Source organism: Dasypus novemcinctus, chromosome 27 (assembly GCF_030445035.2).
Source record: "Dasypus novemcinctus isolate mDasNov1 chromosome 27, mDasNov1.1.hap2, whole genome shotgun sequence".
In the NCBI taxonomy this organism is placed as follows: domain Eukaryota; kingdom Metazoa; phylum Chordata; class Mammalia; order Cingulata; family Dasypodidae; genus Dasypus; species Dasypus novemcinctus.
In genome coordinates, this window is record NC_080699.1 from 18,266,271 (window position 1) to 18,286,439 (window position 20,169).

General features: G+C 41.0%; 2 protein-coding genes across 3 annotated transcripts in view; both read left to right on the forward strand.

The window, feature by feature from the left end:
* The window catches only part of BCO2 (beta-carotene oxygenase 2), a 44,877-nt gene extending 43,276 nt beyond the window's left edge, over positions 1-1,601 (forward strand). The window contains exon 12 of the mRNA XM_058289400.2: positions 1,367-1,601. Coding sequence (XP_058145383.1) covers positions 1,367-1,480 — 114 coding nt within the window. The 3' untranslated portion in view covers positions 1,481-1,601. The remainder of the gene's footprint in view (positions 1-1,366) is intronic.
* Positions 1,602-8,696: 7,095 nt separating this feature from the next.
* Positions 8,697-15,420, forward strand: PTS (6-pyruvoyltetrahydropterin synthase). Of its 2 annotated transcripts, XM_012520700.4 has the most exons (7): positions 8,701-8,868; positions 9,656-9,735; positions 11,393-11,415; positions 11,797-11,853; positions 12,990-13,029; positions 14,475-14,545; positions 14,737-15,420. In XM_012520700.4, the coding sequence occupies exons 1-7, from the start codon at positions 8,780-8,782 to the stop codon at positions 14,806-14,808; spliced, it is 432 nt and encodes a 143-aa protein (XP_012376154.2). In that variant the 5' UTR covers positions 8,701-8,779; the 3' UTR covers positions 14,809-15,420. The 2 variants fall into 2 exon arrangements, with proteins under 2 accessions (XP_004481223.2, XP_012376154.2); XM_004481166.5 differs by lacking the exon at positions 12,990-13,029 and having other exon boundaries at positions 8,697-8,868.
* The last annotated feature ends 4,749 nt before the right edge of the window (positions 15,421-20,169 follow it).

Here is a 20,169-nt window from a genome sequence, read left to right on the forward strand (position 1 = left end):
TGTCGGGGGAAGGGAAAAGGGCAGACTGGATTTTTCCGCCCACGCCTGGCTGTTGCTGCTGTCAGGGGAGGGGAAAAGGGCAGACTGGAATTTTCCGCCCTGCGCCTGCGCAGGGAGAAAGAAGAAGAAGGGTGCCGCCCCACAGGCATCGTGTGACTCCATCCGGGAGGAGGGGTGGCCGCGGAAGCATGGCTGCCGAGAAGGGGAGACCCGAGGGCACTCTGCGCCCATGCCGAGCTCCCTTCAGGGGTGGCGGTGAGTCCGACCAGCCACCCTATTATGGGGGCAGCGGCTTGGCCTGCCGCGGCTGCTCCCCCGCCAGGCCAGCAAACCACACTTCAGCCCGAGGGGTGACCGCAGGCACCCTCTCCTTTTCTTCCCCTCCTGTCCTTACTATGTATATACTCTTTTATCATAGTCCATACTTTATTATTGTTTTAAAGTTATACTTGTAGATCCATACTAATAATTTCCGTTTGCTTAGGAATTTGTTGTTTACACACTACTTTCATACATATTATCTTATTTAGTCAGCAAAACAACTTTATGGGATACCACTTGAAACATGTGGAATTTGTAACTTAAATTAAAGGAGACTTGCATAAGATCTTATGATGGTAAAGCCCAGCATTTAAATCTAAATCTTCTCTTCTAGGCTAATGTTTTTACCACATCTGTGCTGCCAGTGTCAATAAACTGCCCCCAAAGCCCAAATGTCATACGCCCTGGCCTAGTGTCTCATTAATGTTGGTATCTGACTTCTCATCTTGGGCTATCTTGTGGCAACTAGGTTCACTTTGAGTGCCAACTTTGATCAATTATTAGTAACTCCCTTGGATGTAGGATGCTGAGGCCTTTTAAGGGTTCAGTAAGAAAAGAACCGTGATCAGTTGGTGATGCCTGCCACGGGTTTCAGAGGACTTTCCTCATGCCAAGCATTTGCCACTCGTGTAATTAGACCAGGGCGGATGTCAGTTTGCCTTGCATTGCTGCCTTTTGAGCAGCTCCGAAGTAACACGAAATGCAAGTATTTCTACTTGCACCCTACTACGTAAGGGTGCAAGTAAAAAAAATGCTTCACTTCAGAAGGATTCAATGAAGCTGATTAATATAAACAACTTAATTTTTTAAAATCTAGGTATGAAACTCTGCAGCCAGGGTTTCCTTTTCAGTACAGTTAAGCAATTCATCCAACATGTAGTGAGTGGACAGGGTAGGCCGGGCAATGTGCTAAATGCTGGCGATAGATACAAAGGCGAATAAGATGTCATCTCTGCCCTTAGGAATTTTACAGCCCCATGGAAGAGACAGACAGATTTTCAAATGAAAACAAAGGGAATTTTCAGTGTTGTCTTTCCTTTCCTAGAATGAAAGCAATTTTCTCCTCGTCCTGAATGCTAAGAACTTCGAAGAACTGGGCCGAGCAGAAATGCCTGTGCAAATGCCTTATGGGTTCCATGGCACCTTCGTACCCCTCTGATGGCACAGCCACCAGATCTGGGCTTTGGTGTAAAAGGAAGGGTCTTCATAAAAGAGAGCGAGCAAAAGGGCATCCTGGCCTCCAAACCACAGACACTTAATACGTATTAAAGTTCTATAAAAAATGAGATAATTATGATTTTATATTTTCTTACTGCTCTTAAAAACATTAAGCAAATGTTGATACAACCTTTGGAGTAAGTTTTAAATGTACTTATACTGGCTATAACTTCCTCTAGGTAATACATCATAGAATTAAAATGGGATCATTAACAACAACAGATTAGGTGGGTAACACAGATGCTCAAACTTGGGAGAAAAAATACAAATGGTCATGAAGAGCAGATTTTAAATATAGGTCTGAGAAGCCCCTGTTCTTTCCACCACATCCTGCCTGATACCATCGGTGCTGAGGTACTCACAGAGGACAGGAGCCCAAATACATCATGCTTGAAGGCTTCTTCTAAACTGCACATGCCACTGCAGTTGCATAACTCTCCTAAGGAGCTCTCACCACCGCCCTCCTCTCTGCCTCCAGCCCAGCTTGGGAGGTGCTTGTTTTAAGGGAGAGCTTTACAATCAGGCATTTCATCTAATCTCCAGGTGTATTGTTCTCCAAGGATTGATGAAAAGTCCATAGTTCTTCATAAATTTGGGCAACAGGTGGCACTAGAGATCATATATTCTCCATTGTTCTAAACCCCATCAATTTTTACCAGTAGCCCTAATCAGCCTCCATCTCCAGATCTGTCACTTAAACTGCACCCTTGTCAACACCCTCAAAATCCCTTGATCCCTTTTCCTTTAATTCCAACTCTCCCCAAACCCTAGCCTGAATCCAAACCGGATAATTATATCGTCCATTAGCCCTCTTCACGTTGAATGGTGCTGGAGAAAAACTGCAAATAAGTAGTTTGGGGCGACTGTAAACTCATGGTTAGTGGCTTCTCTTAGGTTCACTACACATCTGTGGCCCCAAATCATCAATTTCTTCTCTAATTTTCCTTAAGAGTGGTTTCCAACTTCACAATCTGTCATCTTTGGAGAAGTGCCCCATATATAACAATGCCAGCTGTGGGGGTTGATTGTGGCAATGACTGAAAGAGCTGAGTCCCTTGTCTGGGTCAGTGACAGCAGCAGCAGGTATGGAATGGCTAGAAGGTGCCTAAATTGAACAAATTCAGCAGGAGCTTAGTGCTTGGGGAATCATAAGAACAGAAGTCCCCTGATATTTCATGGCAGTCCCTGAAAAGACCTTGTATTTCCCAGACAGGACAAGGAGGCTTAAGCTATCATATCTAGATCTCAAGGGTGAAAGACACTCTGGCTGACATCTGGAAAGTACACAGATCTCATGTTTTCCCCCTGTTTAAAAACCTTACTCCATCCTAACACAAAGGAAGTGAAGTTCAAACATAAAATGGCTGGCAAAGGATAATCATAAAATTTTGACCCAAGGATGCCTGGATTCTGCCTCATGCCTGGTATCTATAAGGTTCCAAAAGGAGAAGACAGAAAAGGATCCATGACCTTTTAAAATCCAGGCGTATATTCCTGGTAATATGTAAGTGAATATATAACATGCCTCAAAACCTAGGCAGGAACTTTCCCCCCCCCTAAGTCCAAAACTTAAGGAAGGGGAATGCATGGTGTACAAATGAGGAAAAGGGAGGGAGAGATGGTCAGCCTGTCCAAAGGTGCCAGGCCCTGGTCAAGTTTATTACAGGGCCAAGAGACAGAACAGAACAGTGGACAAAATTGTCCAGGCCTTCTTGGGGGTGCAGGTGGAGGTAGAGAAATTTTGACCCAGTTTATTCTTTTGAGCATAAGAGAGTAAGCCATAACCACATTTGGGGCTTTTAACACATTGTGATCCTGCTTGTGAGTAAATGAGACCAAAGTGGCTGGAAATTTGATTTAAATCAAATGAGAATTCTCTTTTCTTGGGGAGGAGCTAGAAGAGAGATGAGATGTGCTGCAATCAGCTCAGCAATAGGTTGGCTTGAAGAGAGGGCGATGCAGAACTTAAAGGACAGAGAGAGACACAAGAGAGGAAATAAAGGTGGGACCAGGGGACTTAGAGCCTCTGGAACTGAGAGCCTCGACCCTAGTTTCCACCTCGTATTTATTGGAAACTACCGAGCAGCTGTTTGCTGCCTGAACTGCAACATCATCTACAATAATAGGGAACTGCAACATCCACAATAAGGCAACATCTGCAATAGAGCAGGTGAAACTCTTTTCCACATTTCCCCCTTTTTGTTTTTGTTAAGTTTATGCAAATGACGTTTTCCTGATTAACAAAGCTTCCTGCATGATATTTTTACTTTTAGGTTTGAACAATACTCATTAATTTTTTTATCAATACATTCAACAAGGTACATTTATATATCACAGTTCATCAAATCACTTAAGTACACAATATGTTTTATTATTAAAGTTCTGATTAGTATCGGAGCATTTTATATATAATCCATAACTGCAAGAACAAACAAGACTTTCAACTAGACATTTAATGAATAGACTTTCATTTCTCATGGGCTTAATATTCCCAACCGGCAAGGCTATATAGGCCAGTACTTGATATTAGTGCTGGCCACGTTCAATTCACAGACTAAGTTATTACAAACTTCATTAACATGAGAAAACATTGTATGTATTAAATACAGTGAGAGTATAGTGCTGTCTTACCCACCCAAACAACATTTAAGAATTTGATAGAGTAGCAGGGACCTTACAGCTTGTCCCAATTGTTTGTCTATTTCAGGCCCTTAAAATTACCATTGTCTCTGATGTTTCTTAGTACGGTCACTGCCGCAGGTTTTTTCTATGCAGCCAGATTCACTGCCATCAGGCCAGGGCAGAAAGCCTTGAAGAACTGCAAAAGTTCATTGTTGACCTTTTCACACAGTTTTTGTACTTTTTATATTCATTCAGGTTTGTTTTACTTTTACAAAACACATTATCTCACTGAATACTATCACAATGCCTTTATAACTTGCTATACGCATATTAATTTTGTTCTGCATATCTCCATTTTCTGATTTTATAAAACTAACCATTTTATTTTAAGACGAAATACACCTTAAATTTTAGTTAGCATTCCCACAAACCGTTTACCTTTTTCAATATTTGCTTAACTTTTACATTCCATATTAGGACAAAATACACCTTATAACATTTCAGTTACCATTTCCACAAACTTTTTACTTTTTTCAATATTAACTTTTTCCATCTTTCCTTTTATTCTATGAAAATTCATTTCAATTTAAGCAATAACTGTTTTTCATAAAGAGACGGTAATTCTATTAATCAAGACTTAAACTTATTATTATAGCGATCTCATTAACATTTTACACTTAGGTAATAATACAAGCACTTATTTAATTTTTGGCCATTTGTATAGAGCTTTTTTTACCAAATTAAATCACCATCCAGAGGTATCAGAATATACACTGACAATGAACAATCACAAAAAGTTACAACATACACTGAAAGAATTACAACATACACACTGACATTGAACAAACACAAAAGCAGTTCCAAATCTACTAATTTAGAATTTCTTCATTGATTTTAATTTGATTTTTTATACTCTCCAGCTGCCCTGTCTTTTGCCTTTTGTTTTTTTCCTCTAACATTTTTGTTAATTTTCCTTTTTGCTTCTTTAAATAATCCAACATTTCTTTCCCAGTTTTCTTCCTCTCAATTTCTTTTTTTTTTTTACATAGAGTTAAAAAATTTTTTTTTAATTAAAAAAAAATTTCTCTCCCCTCCCCCCTCCAGTTGTCTGCTCTGTGTCCATTCGCTGTGTGTTTTTCTGTGACCGCTTCTATCCTTATCAGCAGCACCGGGAATCTGTGTTTCTTTCTGTTGCATCATCTTGTTGTGTCAGCTCTTCGTGTATGCAGCACCATTCTTGGGCAGGCTGCACTTTCTTTCATGCTGGGCGGCTCTCCTTGCAGGGTGCGCTCCTTGCACGTGGGGCTCCCCTACGCGGGGACACCCCTGCGTGGCAGGGCACTCCTTGCGCGCATCAGCACTGTGCATGAGCCAGCTGCACACGGGTCAAGGAGGCCCGGGGTTTGAACCGCGGACCTCCCATGTGGTAGACGGACACCTTAACCACTGGGCCAAGTCTGCTTCCCTCAATTTCCTTCTTAATCTCTTTCTGTCCCCAAACCATACTTGCTTTATGATACCATGCTTGAACAAGGTCTGTAGTTTAGATACTTTGATGTAAAGCCATTCTAGTCTTCAGAATGAGACCCAGCCATGGAGTTTTCAGTGTCTGTCTTTCCACAGGAACCTTCCTTGTTTTTTGGTGTTCATGGTATGGCTTTATCCGACTAGCTGGTACCCACACAGGACGTTCTCTGTCTCCTGAGGAAATATAAGCAAACCCACGAGGACTTCGAAGGCTTTCCAAACCACTTGGAGCTCTGCACCGTTACACCACTTCAGTTTTGCTTGAGGCAATCCTTCTTCCCTTTGGGCCCCTGTTTGGAGCCCCTCCGTTGGGCACTAGTTGCTGCAATCAACTCAGCAATAGGTTGGCTTGAAGGGAGGGTGATGCAGAACTTAAGGAAATAAAGGACAGAGAGAAACACACAAGAGAGGAAATAAAGGTGGGACCAGGGGATTTACAGCCTCTGGAACTGAGAGCCTCAACCCTAGTTTCTGCCTCGTATTTACTGGAAACTACCCGAGCAGCTGTTTGCCATCTGAACTGCAACATCATCTACAATAATAGGGAACAACTGCAACATCCACAATAAGGCAACATCTGCAATAGAACAGGTGAAACGCTTTTTTCCACAGAGATGGAGCCTCTTCTCCTTTGTACGTAAAGTGATGTTCAAGACCCTTCAATAATTTGGTCCCGAATGGATGTTTTCAGCCTCATTTCTCATCTGTCCCTCCAGTGCAGCAAAGAACTTGTCACTATGCACTAAAAAAGCTGCAATTTTCTGTTTCTTTTCCTCATTCTCTCTTCCTGAAACTCTCATCTGTTCTTATCTATCTGGTGAACTCCTTTAAAATCTAGCTCAGAAGTCATCTCTCTGAAGCTGTGATGGTTTGAAGCAGTATGAACCCCAGAAAAACAGGTTCTTGTTTTCCTGTATGTGGGGACCCATTGTAAGTAAGATCTTTTGATAAGGCTATTACAGTGTGACCCACAGCAATAAGGATGGATCTTAATCCTCTTACTGGAGTCCTTTGTTAGGAGAATGAAATTCAGACAGAGAGAGAAAAACACAGGGTACAAGAATTTCTGAATCAAAACCTAGAGAAGAAGAAAGAGACCAGGAGACACTGCCATGTGCCTTGCCATGTGGCAGAGGAGCCAAGATGGCTGGCAGCCGGTCTTTGGGGGAAAAAGTATTGCCTTCATGATGCCTTAATTTGGACACTTTCATGGCCTCAAAACTGTAATTGTATAAATTCCCATAAGCCAGTCCATTCCATGGCAGCCTAGGAATCTAAAACAGAAACTTTTTTTTTTTTTTTAACTTTCTGAGGCTGAATTAGCCTTTTTTATTTTGTCTTGTTAATATTTCTGTATTTGGCTCTTTTATTAAACTGAACTCTGTGAGAACAGGGACCATGTGTTTGTTATTCATCTTTGTGTCTCCAGCACTTGGCAGAGTGCCTGGCATTTAATAGGGGTGAAGTAAACATTTGTTGACTTACTGAAATGACTAAGAACTGGAAGGTGATCTCTATGGGGGCTACCTTGCCTATTTTTGCCCATTTGTATACCTCCTGCTTCTCTTAATAGAAGCTAGCTTCTTAGTACAAAGGAGCCAAGCACAAAGCTCTGCCTTAGTAGGTTCCAGTAAATATTGCATGAATGAAATGGGGACTTTGATCTCAAAGCACTGAAAGCAAAACACTGAAAGTCAGGGGGGATGTTGTTTCCTTATTGGTTAGTTAGGATCACGAGGGTGAATTTGGCCTTATATAGCACTTGTTTTAGTGAAAAATTTTAGAGTAAAAACTCTGTAAATGCAAAGAAATGTTTTATTAAAGCAATCAAATAATAAATGCATTTTCTCGGATATTCCTTCTACCCTTTTACCTTTTTTTTTTTATTTTGATGCTTTAAAGTGATTTCAGAATGAGTTAAGTGTTTGTGTAATCACTGCTTGTTCGTGTATTTACCTCTCATGTAATTAATACCTGAGACATAATGTTTATATTCTGAGTGATCTTGGATAAGTCATTAACTCATGTGTAAAGTGAAAGGATTAAATGAGAACATCTCAGTCTCAAAAACTTCTGCAAATTTACTCTCTGAAATCTTTTCTTTACAGCCGAGTGGGGGAAATGGGACAAACATTTGAAAATGTATACGAATGTTTGCTATATAACATGCTGATAATTTAATGCAGAACAAGCAGATACCTGGAGTCAGGAGACACTTGGGGAAAAAAATCACCAGTGAGCATTCTATTTCTGCTGCCTCCATGGTTTTATCGTCCTTTTCTAAATTTCAGGAAACTTTTCCTAGGCTGTTACTATTGACTTGTTCTTTTTATCATTCGATTAATTAATTTTCTCATATAGAATACACACTGTCCCCCTTAGTGCCTGGAACAGTACCAGCCACATAATAGATGCTCAATAAATATTTAATTAAAGAATGAATGGAAGCAAGAGGTGACAAGGTCCTGGGGACTCTGAATGGTTTGGAAACCTACGAGTAGATAAGATCTTTTCACTCCTGATCTATCCACATTGGCCAGAGAATTGCTAACGCATATGTTCATGTGTTCAAACTATGTCAACCCAGGGCACTAAACGGGTCCATGCGTGCTCGTGGATGTTAACGATGGCTTTAGAATGTCCCTTAGTACGAATCATTACATACAGTTCAAGTTCCATCTCTGAAAGCCACGTGGTCCCTCAAGTGCTCACAAATTCCTGCTCCCTTTATATCATAGGTAAGCTGTGAATAAACTGAGTACCCTGAAGCTGGAGGTTTCCACTGTAACGAACCCAGAACTTTCTAGAAGGGCGTGGGAGGTGAGGCTCAACAAGTTCATTTCAGGACCCAAAATGCGCTTTTGAATGACCGTGGCCGGGTGACGTCTCCTCAGGCTTGGAGGACAAAAAAGAGATTCTGCCCTCTAGCTCTTCCAACAGTGGGGGACGCCCGTCAGGACCTCCGGGCCGATAGGGAGGCGCTTTCGAGCCCGGGCCTGAGGAGCGAGCCCGCACTGCGCAAGCGCGGAAGGAGGCCCGTCTTCCCGCCCGCCCCGGGCCCGGGGCGAGGCGCGCTTGGCGTTGGGAGACTATGAGTGCGGCGAGTTCGGGAGAAGGCCGCCGTCGCCGTGCGCGAGTGTCCCGCCTCGTCTCCTTCAGCGCGAGCCACCGGCTCCACAGGTGGAAGGCGGGGCGGTGCCGCTGCGGGACGCCACCCGGGCGGGGCGGAGCGCGGTCTGGTGGCTTTTGGGTGGCGGCGGCGACGGAGGGGCTTTATTAGGGACCACGACGGAAAGAGCCTTGGCAGCTCGAGGTGAACGAGCGCTCGGGGAGGCAGTGAAGCGTGGTGGTTCACCGAGCCCGCTGCGGAGTGAGCGCCGACAGGCGCCCCCAGCTCTGTGACCGGAAGCAGCTTGGTCCCCCAGATTTCCTTGGTTTAGCTCAAAAGGTCGCTGTGACGTGTAAAGGGGTTCAATTTGCCCAAATTGCACAGTATCCAGCACATTGTGAAAACACTCCATAAATGTTAGCTGATATATCCCAGGAGCATTAGCTACGGTATCTGATACAATTACGAGGTGGCGTTCCATCTCCTTTTTACTGAGGGTAGGAAGAAAAGGACCCAACTTCCGTTTCCTAAGGCAACTCTGAAAGCACGCAGCACGGTTGGGATTTAGAGCCTGGGCTCTCAGCTTGTTTGCACCAAAGCGACCCCTCGCTAGTGAGGCCGATTTGAACCTTTGTTTCCCCCTAGTGAGACTGTGTCATTAGGGAGTACACGCTGGTTCTTGACAGTATAGCTGGGTAATGATATCTAGTTGCTTTACGACTTTCCCTTTGGTAAACCAAGCTAATAACAAATTGTAAAGCTTTTCAAAGGCTAGAACAAATCATAAAGGCAGGGGGCAGAGAAAGCAGAGAAGGGATGTGAGTGTAATATTTGTGTTGTATTGACTTATTTTGTCAGCAAATCTCTGAGCAATGAAGAAAACTTGAAACTCTTTGGGAAATGCAACAATCCAAATGGCCATGGGCACAATTATAAAGGTGAGAGAAAATTTAATGGAATTTTAGCCCTTTTAATAAGGATGAAAGTATTCAGCAAATATTAGCTAATGAGTAAGAAGACTTATGGCCAGAACATGGATGCTTTGAGTCTTGAATCAGAATTTAAGTGAAAGTGCAAAGTGAAAAGATCTAATGCCTTGGTTTGATGCATCTTAAATTTACCCCTCAGTTATCTGTTCTGTTGCAAGTACTCGAAAACAATGAGTGGTTTAAATAACTTTTCCCTTGGTCTTAGAGCACACAGTAAGATTCTTTTGGCAGTGTGTTTCCTTCTAATTAGGTCTGGCAGAGGCTTGTGTTAAAATTAGATTGGATTCTTTGAGTAAATAAATAATGACTGAAAAAGAGGGTAATTTTGCCTAGGAGCATGCTCTATGGCAGAAAAATAGATTGGATCTAAAACTTTGCTAGCAGTGTTCTAAGAAAGTAATTAATTTATGCAAGAATAACTGATTTGATTCTTTGAGATACAGCCAATGCCTTGAAATGCTGCTACATAAGCCATAGAGTATTATAGAATATGGTGTGGTGGAGTAAAAGAACAGACAGGATGTCAGAAGGTCAGGGTTTCTAGTTCAGGTGCCACCTCTTATTTAATTTATGATGTCTTTCAGTATTGTTTTACTCACTTATTATGTAATACCTATGGTGTTTGAATAGATCTAGAGCCGAAAAATACACACGTATATAAAAGCTTTTAGGGAAGCTAATGTGGCTCAACTGATAGAGCTTCCGCCTACCATATAGGAGGTCCAGGGTTCAATACCCAGGGCCCCTTGGCCCCGTGTGGTGAGATGGTCCACATGGAGTGCGGCTGCATGCAAGGAGTGTCGCCCCCACACAGGGGTGTCCCCATGTAAGGAGTGTAGGCCCCTGTAGGAGTGTAGCCTGCCCAGGAATGGTGCTGCCCACAGGGAGAGCTGATATAGCAAAATGATGCAACAAAAAAGAGACACAAACACAAAGAAGAAACAATATGAGTCCCAGGTTGCTGAGGAGAAGCAAGAGAATAATCACCTCTCTCCCACTCTGGAAGGTCCCAGGATGGGTTCCTGGAGCTGCCTAATGAGAATACAACAGACACAGAAGAACACACAGCGAATGGACACAGGGATCAGACAATGAGGGGGAGGGAGGGGAAGGGAAAGGGGGAAGAAATAAGAAAAAAAAATCACACACACAAAATAAAAACTTTTAATTTGTAAACCACTGGTCATCAAGGTCTTTCAAATGCTTTATTCAAGAGCTTGTTAATTCTCAAAGCACTAATGTAAACTATACATTTGTGTGTGTGAAAGGAGAAGAGTTTAAAGCCCAGTAGTGGTTTTGCTTGATCAGAAAAGTATTATCCAGGATTACACCAGCTCAGTGTGTAGTTGGGCACCTACCTGTACTTTTTCTACTTTTATAGGCAGAAATCCAGCAGCAGTGACTTACCATTTAGCAAAACTACTAAGCTTCTCTGTCTTTGTTGAGTCTTGCTTTAGTTGATAAAAAGATCCTAACTAAAAAGATAACTTTTGTTGTATGTTTGGGTGGGGAATATCTCATAGTTAATTTAGTTGCTAAGTTGTGCTTGGATGTTAATCTATTGAAAGTCATGCTGGTTTTTGGTATTTTGTTTTCTTTCCCATAGTTATGGTGACAGTACATGGAGAGGTACGTGCTGAAAAGATTTGTGTGGTTTGTGCAGATTGCTGAGTCCTTTCTTAGCCAACGTTGTGGCTTCCCTGTTGAAAACGTCTGTTCCAATCTGTATTGCTTCATTGTTTGCCTTTGTCTGTGTGGTGAGCTGCTGCCATTCCAGGCCACTCCTCTCCCACATGTTGTCTTTACTGTGCTATATGTAGACAGGTAGAAGAGCAGGACCGTGAAACAGATGCCTCAGGCATGTGGTATTTCCATGCTGAGATTGATGATAGTCTCTGGGGTGAAGGCAATTGTGTGCCCAATCTTTGCACACTGTACAGTCTTTAATAATTTGCCAGAGGCTTAAATATGGAGAGTCTGTTGTAATATTCCCCTTTCCTTATTCTTCAGATTGATCCTGTTACAGGTATGGTTATGAACTTGACCGACCTCAAGGAGTATATGGAGGTAATAGCATGTTGGGTGTTTATTATGTGCTTTCTCCTAAGTATATTCGATGGCCCCATTTTCACTTCCCCAAATGAGTATCTCCAGAAGTTCCACGACTTTGTGGATAGAATTGGGTATGGGAGTATAGGAGTATAGGAGTAGTTGGAGGCTTTCGTTTTTTTTTTAATATATTAAAAATTTTTTTTAAAAAAATGTACTTAGATTACATAAATGTTAGTTACATAAAAAATAGAGGGGATTCTCGTATGACCTCCTGCCTACCCCTCTCACATTTTCCCACATTAACATCCTTCATCAGTGTGGTACATTTGTTACAATTGATGAACACATTTTTGAGCATTGCCGCTAAGCATGGATTATAGTTTACATCGTAGTTTATACTCTCCCGCACAATTTTGTAAGTTATGGCAAGATATATGATGACCTGCATCTGTCATTGCAGTGTCATTCAGGACAGTTCCCAAGTCCTGAAAATGCCCCCATATTACACCTATTTTTCCCTCTCCCTAGGCTAGAGGCCTTCTAAAGTTGTCTGGGTGACTTGAAGGAAATTAGTCATAGTGGTGTTACAGTGATGGGAATAAATGCTCATCTTGTGTTCCTTGCTTGGACTATTCTGATTTCCTTCCTTTAACAAATTTTACCCTTCTTTCAAGTTACAGCTTTCTCCTTTCTTTCTCTGAATTTTCTTTGAGTCTTCGATCATAGATTTTATCCCTTTTGCTTTATTATAAACTCACTGGGGAAGTTCATAGATGGAAATGAATACTCAAGAAAGTGATCTATAAATAATTTATTGATTGTATCATTATAGAATTGTTGCATTGTAAGAGTCCTTAGAGAAAATCTAAGCCAACTTCTTCATTCCATAGATTAAGATCAAGAGATACTGAACAGTTAAATGACTTGTCCCACATCACGTGGTTAGTCAATTGTGCAGTTGGAGTAATTTTCCTACTATCCAGCATATATATATATATATTTTTTTTTTTTTCCTTTTCCTTTTTTGTTGAGGTACTGGTAGCTGGGGATTGAACCTGGGACCTCGTATGTGGGAAGCCGGTGCTCAACCACTGAAACGAGTTTTGTTTTTTGTTTTTTTTTGTTTTTTGTTTTTGTTTTTGTTTTCTCAGGAGGCACTGGGAACTGAACCTGGGACCTCACGTGTGAGAGGTGGGCGCTCAAACCGCTTGAGCCACATCTGCTCCCCAGCATATTTTTTTGTTATCCAATACCTCACCTGTTTACTTAGTTCTTTGTTTTGCTCTTTAAAAAATTTGGCATTTGCATCATAAAAATGTTACTAATAAATATTACTTCTTTCGCATTACTTTTTATCCATATAGCCAACAAATTTGTCTACTTTGCATCAGTACATGTGCTAAGTACTAGGAATACAAAGATGAATGAGACATAGCCCATACCCACAGATTGCTAATATTACTTTTTCTAGAAGGTAAATATAATAGGTGCTCAATAAGTGTTGGTTGAATAAATGACTAAGAGAATGAGTGAATGAACAAGTAGCACTGTGCTCAAGGCACTTTAGCAAAGCTGTAAAGACAGAGTTCCCACATTTACTGAGGATATAAGGTGTACAAGATAAGACAAAAATGTGAGATGTCCCAGGCAGGCATATGATTGAGTATTAGAGTTCTCTACACTTTTCCCCATCTTTATTTACCTGAAGGACACCACACACTCCTGTCGGTATAAGTAGCTAATCATGGCATATAGAGTAAAATTAGAAAATGCTCTGCAGAAAAGCTGTCCACGTAGGAGTTGGGACCTGAGTTGGGATTGAAGATAAAGCTAAGGTATTTATTTTCTTGGTATCCAAGGAGCATCCTTTCATTTGATGTATTCTAAAAGATGTTTGGTTTAGTGTTTCCTCTTTTTAGATGGTTCTGTTTTTGCTCAAGAAATAATTGCTACTATTGTTATTAACATACTTAAAACCATACCATATGGAAAATTAGGTCTTACATAGTAGCTAAAAATGTAAACCTAGAAAGAATAAGGGAATTATGATTCTTGCTAATGACAAGGAAAAATACTGCATTATTATATATAAGTATTAGGAAGTCTTTAAGTTTATAGTATGTTTTCCCTTTAAGAACCCAAGATCTTTTCTAAATTATTTGTCATTGCAGAAATATAGAACTGCCTACATAATTTCAGACTTAGTATGCTTTGCAAAATGTAGTACTTACTGGAGACTTGTCCTAAAAATATTATGGCATTGTGTTGTAGGTGAGACTGTTAAGGAGAAGTGTTTCTGGTAAATTTTTGGACAGAATTCAAAAAGTATTAAACTGAATTCAGAATCACAAGAGCTTGTGCTTTGAGAAGGCTCAAGTGAATTCTCTACTTTTTGGTTTCTTACCTCCTTGGCATTCAGTTATAAGAAGATAACTAATCATTATAGAGAACTAGGCCTTAACTTTATCTTACAACTTTAAACTTTCTAAGATTGCTTTGTAAGACAGGGACCTAGGATTTACAAGTACTGAGTTAGGGGCCAAATGATACAGAGAAGGCTTAGAGGCAGAGGTGGAAAACTGTGGAATTTGAGTCATAATGGAATCAATGTGATTTTTCCTTTGTTTTGTCTCCAGGAGGCAATTATGAAGCCCCTCGACCACAAGAATCTGGATCTGGATGTGCCCTACTTCGCCAAGGTCGTGAGGTGGGCATCACTAGCCTTACACTGATAGTAAAAAAGAAGTATTGCTTTTAATATTGTATCTGATTGTTGTGCAATTTCTAAAGTTTTAGTTTGACGATGTCTTTTAAAGATAGAATTTTTGCTCTCTGTAAATATTAAACATTAAATTTTGTTTAATATTCACTTTTTGAACTTCTTTTCTTTTCCTGCAGCACTACAGAAAATGTAGCTGTGTATATATGGGAAAACCTTCAGAAATTTCTTCCTGCGGGAGTTCTTTATAAAGTAAAAGTATATGAAACTGACAATAATATTGTAGTCTATAAAGGAGAATAGATTTTAGGGTTAGCATTGTAGAGAGACTTAATTTCTTTTTATATTTGAAAAAGATCTTATCCCCCTAAAGCCTTAAGGAGTCATCACATGGTTGTTGTATCTCCACATTATGTTCTCGAGTGCCTGATTTATTGAAATTATTGTAAGACCTGTTTTAAGTTGCACTCTATTTTAAAACCAAATTTTTAATAGATCTTTAATATTATTCAGACAATACCCATATCCATAGATATGGACAATATCCATAGATTAAAAATCCATAGATTAAAAATCACTTCATCTTTAACAAAATGTTTTGGTATAGAATTATTTGAAACCAAGAAGATATGTTTTTGTTACTGTTTCCTCCATTATCTCATAATTGGTACCCATTTTTTCGTGGTATATACAAGTGGTAAAGTTAATTCCCTTGATTACTTCTTCTCAAGTATGCTAAAGGTACAAGGTTATTCAGTGAAAATTAGAGACACAGATCATCTAAGACAATGCATTGCAGATGTATATACAAGGATTGATGGAAATGCTTTTTTTTCCCCCTAAAATAAACCCTTTAAATTGCACATTTGCGTCTCTTGTGAAATGGGGTGAGAACCCCTCCTCACTCCCAGTCCCAGCCCCACGGGTACAGTCTGGTGGCCATGGTCAGGCCGGCGGCAGGGGTGAGGGGAGTGTGCAGGGCCGTGCCCGGGGGCCTTCTCAGAGCTGGCCCAGAGTCTGCTCCAGCATCTTCAGGGCAGGGAGCTCAGACTGGGCTGTCACTCTGAGCGGTCCAGGAACTGCTTGATGTCGTAGGCGAGGGGCCCCAGGTGAAGGGGTTGGGGGGCAGTGCGGTGGGGCCTGCTGGGCGGGCTCTGAGCTGCCTCCACCGAAGGCTGCGGTCAGAGCGCAGCCCACGGACGTGGCCCACAGCTGAGCCCACCGCCACCCCTGCAGCCGTGGTCGCCATCTGCGCCCTGGGGTAGGGGCTGCGGCTGCCAGCCGGCTGAGCGGCTGCGCTGCGGCACCCCCGGGGCGGGGAGTGGGGGGAGACCCAGACGAGTTGAGTCAAAAACGGAGGCAGTGATGGCGGGTCCATCTCATGGAGGATCTCCGAAAATGTTGCTTTAGTGCACGTTGTTCATTGCAAATTTTGCACAACTTTTTGAATTGTTAGTAACAATACATTGAACATAGCATGTGTTAGTAAACTGTTACGTATTTGGTCTGAATTTCCAGATTTTATAGCCCCCTGAGCAATTTCAATTTAGAAGACTGAAGAATAATCACTTATTTTAAACCCTTTAAAATTGTCAACACTAAAAAGATATCTTATTCTCTGTAAGTCAGCTCCTATATATAATTTTTCCTAATTGACCCCATTTTGTTCAAATCATTAAACATACCTGTGCAAGTTAAACTGTAGGGAAGTAAACTTGGCCCAATGGATAGGGCTTCCGCCTACCACATGGGAGGTCTGCTGTTTAAACCCTGGGCCTCTTTGACGAGTGTGGAGCTGGCCCACGTGCAGTGCTGATGCGCGCAAGGAGTGCAGTGCCACACAGGGGTGTCCCCTGCGTAGGGAGCCCCACTCCTGGTAAGGAGAGCTGCCCAGCGCAAAAGAAAGTGCAACCTGCTCAAGAATGGTGCCGCACACACGGAGAGCTGACACAACGAAAAGAGACAGATTCCCGGTGGCACTGATAAGGTTAAAAGCGGTCACAGAAGAACACACAGCGAATGGACACGAGAGCAGACAATTTGGGGGGGGGGGGAAGGAGAGAGAAAAAAAAACTACATTTGGCATTCATTTCTGGTGTTTTCCTCAGGAGTAAATTCACAAAAATATATATGTGTGTGCTTCACCCAAAGAACCCTTCTCTTTTGTATTCTTATTTGTATTCTAAACTTCTTAAATATAGAATTTTATTTTTATCTCCACATAGTATCTGGTGCACAATAGATTCTCAGAATGTTGTCATTTGAAAATAGTAAAAAGATTTGTGCAGTGATTGCTATACTAGAATAATTTTTCAGAGAAGTAGACTTTTTTTTTGTGAGTGACTAGTTTTATTATGAATATTGACAGTAATTGTACTGCCCATTTAATTAAGTTTGGATGTGTTTTATGTGTCATTGACAAGTTTTGTTTCCTTTTCATGTAAAGTATTTTGTATTACATAACTATGAAAGGCAGAATAGCTATAATTTATTAAGGCAATTATATTTTAGTTCTCACAAATGCCATGCAAGGGCAGATTAGAAAAATATGATTGAGGGAGTGTAAGTTCCTCCTTTAGGATCACTCAGCAAATTAAATGCAAACTGGACATTGGAAACTCGGGGTCTGTCTGATTCCAAAACACAGACTCTATAAAAAGGAGGATGTGTGCATATTTTCAGGTTTTTTTTAAATGCCAAATTTGATACCATACTAGAAAAATAGTAATACTTTTTGCAGTAACATTGACATTGTATCTGTTAGTTCATGAGTTGCTTTGAGAAATACTTTTTTCCTGCTTATTCTCCTTAGGAAAGGGAGAATTTTATTTCTTTGGTGAATAGTTGGAAGGACCAAAGATAGTAATTAGGTGATTTTCTTCTAAGAACCTCTAAACCTGCTTTCAGGAACCATATCAAGTTATATTTTAATTATTGCCTCACCTGTTGTGTTTTGTTTTCCTCCCAGTACCCTGAATTCTTTGTGGGCAAGGTCTTTATTCTAAGCAGAGTTTCTGGTATATAGTACTCAAAATTTTTTTGTTGATTAAATAAATGAATGGCATATATAGACACTATTGGAATTTTATAGTGCCTTATACATAATGGGTACTTGGTAAATCCCTTTAGAGTTGGATAACCTGAAAATTTTGAGGCTTGAATTCTGGCCCTAGTGCTGTTATTTTTTAACACTTTCATTTCTGGGTCTCAGTTTCTTTCCCATTAATAATGAATGTTAGGACTAGATGCTTTCTGAAGTTGCTACTGCCTATTCTCAGATTTTATATCTTGATTACTTTAAATACCAGATGAGTAAATATTAATTTAGAGAATGTAAAAGATCGTTATGGGGTGGTGAGGTTTGGAAAGGCTTAGTGGAGGAGGTCAGGTCAGTACTGAGTGTACTTAAAGCGATGGAGTAGGGAAATGGTGGTTTAGAATTCAGGAGAAAAGAGGGATCAGGGTAAAGCTTCACTGGTGTGTTTACTAGGGTGGGAATGTGCAGAGTATATTTGGGTAAGTGAACTGTTTAATCTTAAAGTGGAGAAGTGTGAGAATGTCATGGGAAATGAATTTAGAAGTATAGGGTAGAGACAGCCTGGAGGGTCTTGAATGCCAGACTTTTGCCTTTAAGGAATAGGGAGTTGTTGAAGTTTTGTTTGTGTTTTAAGGAAGCTAACCAGCTGGATTAAGGAAAGCAAGGAAACCATTTGCAAAACTATTGCAGGAATCTAGACGAGAGGTGATGGGTGCCTGGATCATGGTGGTGGCAGTGGAAGTAGAGAAACAGGGAAGGAGACTCACATGGTACAGTGCCCACTGTGGGGCCAGTCATTTTGCTAAATACTTATTTTATCACTTCCTTCCATCCTCATGACCACCCTGGAGGGGTGCATAATGAGTTCTACCAAATGTAGTGGCTTAAATCAATACACATTTGTGGGCCAGAAATCCATGTGTGGCTGAGCTGGGACCTCTGGCTCACGGTCACCCGCAAGGCTGCAGTTGTCTCAAGGCTTGACCAGGAAGGATCTGCTTCCCAGTTCACATAGTTGTTGGCAGGATTCAGTTCTTCACAAAGTGTTAAACTGAGGCCCCTGCTATGAGTTCTCCCTTTGCTCCTTGCCCTGTAGACCCCTTCATTAGACTATCTCACAACAAGAGCAAGTGAGAGGGCAAGGGACAGTATCAGAGAGAAAGAGAACACAAAATAGCAAGATGGAAGTCACAGACTTTTGTCACCTAATCAAGGAAGTGACATCCCCTTGCTTTTTGTGTATTTTGTTCCTGGGAGGCAGGTCACTAGGTCCAGCGCATATTAACAAATTTTTGTTAGTTTTTCAAGTGTGATGTGGAGGGCCCCAGGAGATGAGGCCAGAGGGCTAGGCAGGGAACGTGTGGCTTACCCTTTTTTGACGCCAGAGGAGTAAAGCATCCCATTTTGCAGGAATGAAATATCAGAGTAGCAATGGTTGTTTCCAGTGGGATTGGTGGAGCTTGTGGGTAGAGAAATATAAAAATCTTTGAAGCATGACTGTTGAAATTAAAACCAATCTCTAAGGTGAGAGATGAAAGAAAAGTTACAATAACCATGTTTCTGTGAACAGTGACCAGAGCCCAGCAGGTTTCAGCCATCATTTGCATTGCTTTGTTATGATCACCATCAATGGATTATAAAAATGGTCAGAATAACATGATCAGCTCTGTACATGGTAGCCACCTACATGGTAGACCTATGATAAGTGATGAATTTTGTATGTATTTTATGCTCTAAGCTTTTAGGTTCCTCCTAGAATTTGAATTATTTTAAAGATGGGAAACAGATTGTGCCCATTTTTCTTTTGTTATGTCTAGGTATTTGTAGCCTCCCTTTCACATGGAAAGATCAATATTAGTTTCACACAATTTGACTTTCTAGCAAGATTGTGCTGCAAGACACTTTGGAGAATGTCTCAAATCGACACTGTTAACATTGCCACATAGCTGCAGAGAGGACTGCTTTAAGCACAAAGAAAACTCTTACACTGGAAGATGTTCAAAGCTGCAGTTACACTTTCAAGTTGACTGGGTTGCTTTGCGGTCTTCAAAATCCATACCCACTCACACCTGTATTGCGCAACCATTAAGAGGAGAAGTCATGATTAAGAAAAGAGAAGTGGAATGATCTTCCTCCCTTTACTTCCCAGAAATTACTGCTTAAGAAATGATATCCCAGGCTTGTCCTCTTAAAAGATGCCCAAGAAACAGGCCCTTAATACTTTAGCCCAAATTTACCCTCATCCAACCAGTTTATTATTCATGGACAGTGAAAATTCCCAATTTAGTATAATAATTATGAACTGTACTAAATTCAGACTCTGTTCACTCTTTACAAGTATCTTACTAAGTCTGAATACTGTGGCGAGGAAAATCCTAAGGGAATAGAAGGCCTGGTGTTGTCTTTTACCTTACTTAAAAAAAATTATTTGGCTATGCGTGGGTAACTCATTAGCATCTCACACTTAACATTTCTCCCTCAAAATCTATTTCTATAGAAGTCTTCCCAATAAATGTTACCACCATCCATTCTTTTTCAAGCTAGAAACCTGGGAATTGACCTTGATTATTTCCCC

Coding starts and splice junctions, on each gene's coding strand:
- PTS (XM_004481166.5), top strand. CDS start 8,780: ATGAGTGCGGCGAGTTCGGGAGAAGGCCGCCGTCGCCGTGCGCGAGTG. Junction 9,736..11,392: donor CCATGGGCACAATTATAAAG/GTGAGAGAAAAT, acceptor TCTTTCCCATAG/TTATGGTGACAGTACATGGA. Junction 14,546..14,736: donor TACTTCGCCAAGGTCGTGAG/GTGGGCATCACT, acceptor CTTTTCCTGCAG/CACTACAGAAAATGTAGCTG.